Raw genomic sequence first — 6,026 nt, 5'->3', positions numbered from 1 at the left:
GTCGAATGCTGTATAAATGTACTTCGTGGGAACGTTCAACTTACAGATGAGCAAAAGAGTCGGTTGAAGAAACATCGTAAAGTGATACACCATCTATGTCGTAAAATTCCTCTCGCTAAAAGAAAACAGATTCTAGTGCAGAAGGGGGGATTTCTCCCGCTTTTATTAGCTCCACTGCTTTCAATCGTGAGCTCAGTTGCCGGCGCGGCGATAAACCGCGCTATTAATAAGTAAAAATGGCCCGCAAAATGATTTTAGTTTCCGAAGACGCCTTACGTCGTATGAAAAACGCTACTCTAGAAGAAGTTGTTCTGGAACCGGAAATACCCACTTTGGATAAGGAAATGAAAGCGATTCTCGAGAACCCCAATATGTCCCAATCCGAAAAATTATCATTTTATAATCAAACTTTACAGCGACACTTAAGTTCTAATCAGAAACCAGTTGAAAAACAACAGCAATAAAAAAAACCTGGTACGAAGAAATTGCCACATCTATACCACCAAGTCTGCTCACCGACGCGATATCTTTGTACAATTGGACATTGCGATATATTTCGTGGAACGAATTAGGCGAAATGGAAATTGGGGGGCGGGTCGTTTCGGGATCGAACGTTATAGATTTAATTTACGACGCGGTTAGAAAAACCAAATCAAATGTCGATCCTACGGGAATTAATAATTTTTACGAAACTTTGCAAAATAATAATGTACCAAAAAAATTTATCAAGAATCCCGCGAGGTTAAATTTGTTAAAATCATTATCTTATCTCGCGACTCCACCCAGACCGCAACAGTGGGTGATGATTTGACTGTATTTATCAATAAAACCTTTAACGTAAGTTAACGAGTATTTATTTCAATTTTTTGTCGCAGGATGGATGGTTGTACTGAAACTGTAGCTGTGGGTGTGACGTCCAGATTAGTGGATTCTTATTCCAAAAATCCGAAAATTTTAACCGCTGTCATAATAATATTTATATTCGTAATAATGGAATTATCTGAAATCCTATTATGGTACTACACGGTACCCACACCGGGAAATTTTACCAACTATGGATAAACTTAGAAATATATACTACGACGTAGCAGACTCTGGCGGTTACGTTGGCCTTCGAGGATTGTATCGTTCAGCCCGAGAAAAGGGATTCAACGTATCATTGAATGAGGTGAAAGATTTTTTACAGAACTAAGATACGTATACGTTACACAAAAATGTAAAGCGGCGGTACGAAAGAAATAAGACAAGAGTTTACGGTATTGACGAACAATGGCAAGCTGATTTAATTGACCTGCAGAAACTATCGAGACAAAATAAGGGATATCGTTACATACTCGCTTGTATTTACGTATTTAGCAAATTCGCTTTCGTTGAGCTGGTGAAAGATAAGAAGGGGGCTACCATAGTGAATGCTCTGAAAAACATACTAGATGGTGACAGACGACCAAAACGCCTACAGAGTGATCACGAGAATGAGTTTGTTTGTAAAGCCGTTCAATTGGAGTTAAAATCACCGGGAATAGAATTTTTCGCGACGAATTCTGAAGTTAAGGCCAGTATCGTCGAACGCTTTATTCGATCGTTTAAATCAAGAATGTATCGATATTTCACTGGCAAAAATACAAATAAATACGTCGATAAGCTCCAAGATTTAGTTACCGCGTACAATAACAGCTATCACCGTTCAATTAAATGTAAGCCCGTCGAAGTAACGTCAGAAAATTCGAAAATAATTTGGAAAACTCTATACGGAGGTATTGATTTCAGTCCGCCAGTGACCTATGATTTCGAAATTGGTGATATTGTAAGATTTAGCAAAAACAAGGGTATCTTTGAGAAAGGTTATATCCCAAATTTTTCCGAAGAATTGTTTCGAGTGATTAAGCGGATACCGAGGCAACCGGCGGTATATAAACTGGAGGCTTTGGATTCGGAACCCATTTTGGGAGTGTTTTACAAGGAAGAAGTACAAAAAGTCGGAAAAGATCTCGAGACTTGTGCTTTTAAAATTGAAAAAGTGCTCAGGCGGCGACGCAAATCTGATAATTCAGACGAGTTACTCGTACGCTGGAAGGGGTACGGACCGCAATTTGACAGTTGGGTTCAAGAAGTCGACTTAGAATGAGTTTCTACATCACTCTACCATCCGATTCTTCGCTGAATTACTTTCCCGATAATACTCTGAGCAAATTCAGAGCTTACCTTCCGGAAAATGTTCAGCTGAATGGACCTTACGAAGTAGGGTTAGCGGAAATAAGTTATCCTAGAACGTGGAACAATATCAAAGAAGAGCGGGTAGTCCGAGTTTGGACGGATGATATCATGTCGGAAGGTTTTACGAAAGAAAAACTAGCTATTATACCCAAAGCAAATTTCTCTACAATCGAAGATTTCCTTGAAATGTTAAAATTTGAGGGTAAAAATGTTGAGTTTAAATACATAAAACATCTGAAACGAGTTTCGGTTCACATTGCTAAGAGTTTTTATTGTAAAATCCCTCCTGATATAGCGGTTATGTTGGGGTTTTCGATTTAGCAAGTACAAGAACTTGAAATTAGGGAATCGACGATAGCTCCATATACCGTAGATATGGACGTGGGATTACATTCATTGTTTGTTTATTCCGATATCGTTGAAAGTACGATCGTCGGGGACAGGAACGTACCTCTCCTAAGAATTATTATCGTTAAAGGGAAAGACGGTGAAACTATAGACTCGATATTCACTAAACCACATTATTTACCAGTCGCGGGTTCAAATATTCAAATTATCGAAATTAACATTATGGATGACTTGCGGAACCCCGTGCGATTCGAACGTGGAAAGGTGCACGTTACTCTACATTTCAGACCACGGAGGGCCTGGCTCACCCTATAACAACACGTGCGAGAACGAGTCGCGTTCATTTTAGTAAAGCATAACGAACGACCAACATCATGAGACACTCGCAGTATAATCCCGCCGTAAGCGATTACGAGAACTACTATTTGAATCAGGCTGGCTATGGATCAATTCCTGTTTATCGAGGTGTGGGTGTTCAAAGAGGATATGGATTAGGCAATATACTAGCTTCAGCTTTTCGCAGTGCCATGCCCCTTTTCGAGCGTGGAGCCCAGTTCTTAGGAAGAAAATTCCTCGATACTGGAGCGAAAGTCGTCACTGACGTTGCTAGCGGTATTCCAATCAAAAAGGCACTCGCAACTAGATCCAAAAGCGCTGGCAAAGAAACCTTAATTTCAGCCGCGGAAGTGGTTAAGCAAATGACGGGATCTGGACTTAAAAAGAAACGCTCCCGACCGCGCAAAATCACTCGACGTAAAGCCAAGAGGAGGAAAACATCGTGCCCTTCTTACTCCGATATATTTTCATAAAGCGTTATTATGGCACTGTTACATCCACATTCAAGCGGGTGTGTGAATTCGGAATTGGACCTTTTTCAAGTTCCGTTATCGCAGACGGGGATTATCGGTGGCGAATGGGTCGAATACAATCCCATTTCCAGTATTACCAACAATTCAGCGTTAACGTTTTGCATTAGTGGCAATTCAGAATCCTACGTAGACTTGTCGCAGACTCTCCTACACGTTCAGGTGGAAGTGAAAAAACAAAATGGATCTCTCCCCAAAGCCGCCGTGATCGGTGCGGGTGGAGTGGTAACTACACCAGCTGATAATGTGGCACCGGTCAATTTATTTTTACACAGTCTCTTTCCCGAAGTGCATCTATTTTTAAACGAAAAATCCGTTACTCCTTCGGCTCAAAATTATCCGTATAAAAGTATGATTCAAACCATGCTAACTTTTGGTGACTCGGCTAAAACGAGTCATCTGACCAGCTCCTTATTCTATCGCGACACGGCGGGTGAGTTTAACGACTTTACCAAAAACGAAGGTTTCTTGAAAAGAGCTGAATTTGCTCAAAAGGGAATTATCGATATGATCGGCGTCCTCCATTTAGATGTTTGTCAACAACCTCGATATCTTCTAAACTTGGTGGATTTAAAATTTGTTTTTGGTAAACCGAACACCGATTTTTGTTTACACTCCGATGTGAAATGTCAATTGGAAATCAAATCAGCTTCGCTTTATCTGAGAAAAGTTAAATTAATTCCAGAAATACCATTATCTCACGCGAAAGTATTACAAGTGGCTAGAGCTAAATACCACATCACTCGCACCGAATGCACTTCATTTTCGATCCCCCAGGGGAACATGAGTGTAGTGCAGGATCATTTATTTACCGGCCAGATTCCCAATAAAGTCGTGATTGGGATGGTTAGTCAAACGGCTTTTCTAGGTGACTTAAAATTATCACCATATAATTTCCAGCACTTTAATTTAAACCACATTGGATTGTTTGTGGACGGAAACAGCGTACCCCATCGCCCTCTCACTCCTAATTTCGCGGAGAATAGCTACATCCAGGCTTACGCCAATTTATTTCTACAAACGGGTCAGTGGAACATTGACGAGGGAAACCAAATAAGTCGCGAAGATTACGTTGGTGGGAACTGCCTTTTCGTCTACGATTTGACGGCTGATTTGATGAGCAACGCCGCCCATTTCCATTTAGTTAAAAACGGAAATTTGAGGCTCGAGATAAAATTCGCATCAGCTTTAGCCGAAACGATTGCTGTAATTGTGTACGCGGAATTCCAGAGTTTGATTGAAATTGATAAAAACAGAACCATGCTTTTGAACTAGAATGGATACGTTACAACTAACTAGAATTATGGAAAAGGATAAGTCCACCAAAAACCTATTTCGGGGAGTTATGGCTGCGGATCAATTACCCAAATACGTGAAGACTTTCCCCTCTCTTTATATCGTGAACACGGCTACTTCAGAAACGTCCGGAGAACATTGGGTTGTACTCTATTTCTCGAAAAATAACAGCGCTACAGAATTATTCGATTCTTTCGGGAACGCCCCCGATATGTTTCGCTTTAATGACTTTGTCGAAAGAAATAGTAAAACTGTTACTTTTAATTCGTTACAACTACAAGGAAATCTTAGTAGGACTTGTGGAGGCTTTTGCGTGTATTTTGATATTAATCGATGTCGGGGTGTAAAAATGTTTGATATTGTGACCATGATAATGATTAAAGAATTTGTGTATTCAAACTATTCAATAAATATTGAATAACTTTTAAATGTCTTTTTTAATTTACCAACATTCAAAACAAATTGCAAAAACACTAGTTCATAAACTTTTTGTTAAAGTAAATTCACAGATCATTTCCAGTTGAAAATATTTAACATTATTAGAATAATATTTGTGAAAATAAATCAAAATACTCTAAATATTCTTTTAGTCATATACATAATGTTCTTTTAGTTATATACATAATGCTCTTTTAGTCATATACATAATGCTCTTTTAGTCATATACATAATGCTCTTTTAGTCATATACATAATGCTCTTTTAGTCATATACATAATGTTCTATTAGTTATATACGTATTTTACGAATTCAGTCACACCTTTTTTATCTTGTCGATCCAGTGATGTCCATAGGATAGAGTTTGAATACCGTTACCCAAAATGTATCTTTTATTATCACAAGGATTTAGAGACATTTTGTTTTGGGAAATGGTAAAGAGTTGATGTCTCTGACTCACAATTCGCATCATACAGTTGCTCGTAATTTGATTCCGAAAAAGACAATTGCAAACACCCTTCGCGGTTTTTTCTCCCCCTTCTCCGAAAGGATACTATACATTTTCGGGCGTAAACCGCAAAACTCGCGAATCGGAACTCCTTCCATCTCGTCTTTCATCTTCCCAATCACTTTTTTATTTGATTCATTGTGAAGAGGATGATTAACGGGATATCCTGAGAAATCGAAGAGGTGGGAGGACTTCTGTAAGTCCGCGTAGACATCCTCGGATTGTATGTCATACGTGAGGCTGTCAGTATCTGTGAAAAGGAGTCGCGCTTTACCACCGAAATTCTTCCGCATGTACTCGTAATGAAACTCATACATGGAAAGTTTGGATAGATACAAAATGGAGAAGCCGGTATAA

General features: G+C 39.2%; 1 protein-coding gene across 1 annotated transcript; it reads left to right on the top strand.

Moving 5' to 3' along the window:
* The first annotated feature begins 3,380 nt into the window (after positions 1 to 3,380).
* On the top strand, positions 3,381 to 4,703 carry LOC149943690 (uncharacterized protein F54H12.2-like). Its single transcript, XM_090176144.1, has one exon. The coding sequence runs from the start codon at positions 3,381 to 3,383 to the stop codon at positions 4,701 to 4,703; it is 1,323 nt and encodes a 440-aa protein (XP_090032270.1).
* Positions 4,704 to 6,026: the final 1,323 nt, after the last annotated feature.

This window comes from Leiobunum rupestre, chromosome 5, assembly GCF_980474605.1.
Source record: "Leiobunum rupestre chromosome 5, qqLeiRupe1.1.hap1, whole genome shotgun sequence".
Taxonomy (NCBI): domain Eukaryota; kingdom Metazoa; phylum Arthropoda; class Arachnida; order Opiliones; family Sclerosomatidae; genus Leiobunum; species Leiobunum rupestre.
Note: the sequence above shows the minus strand (reverse complement) of the source record. Positions and strands in the feature narration are given on the sequence as shown.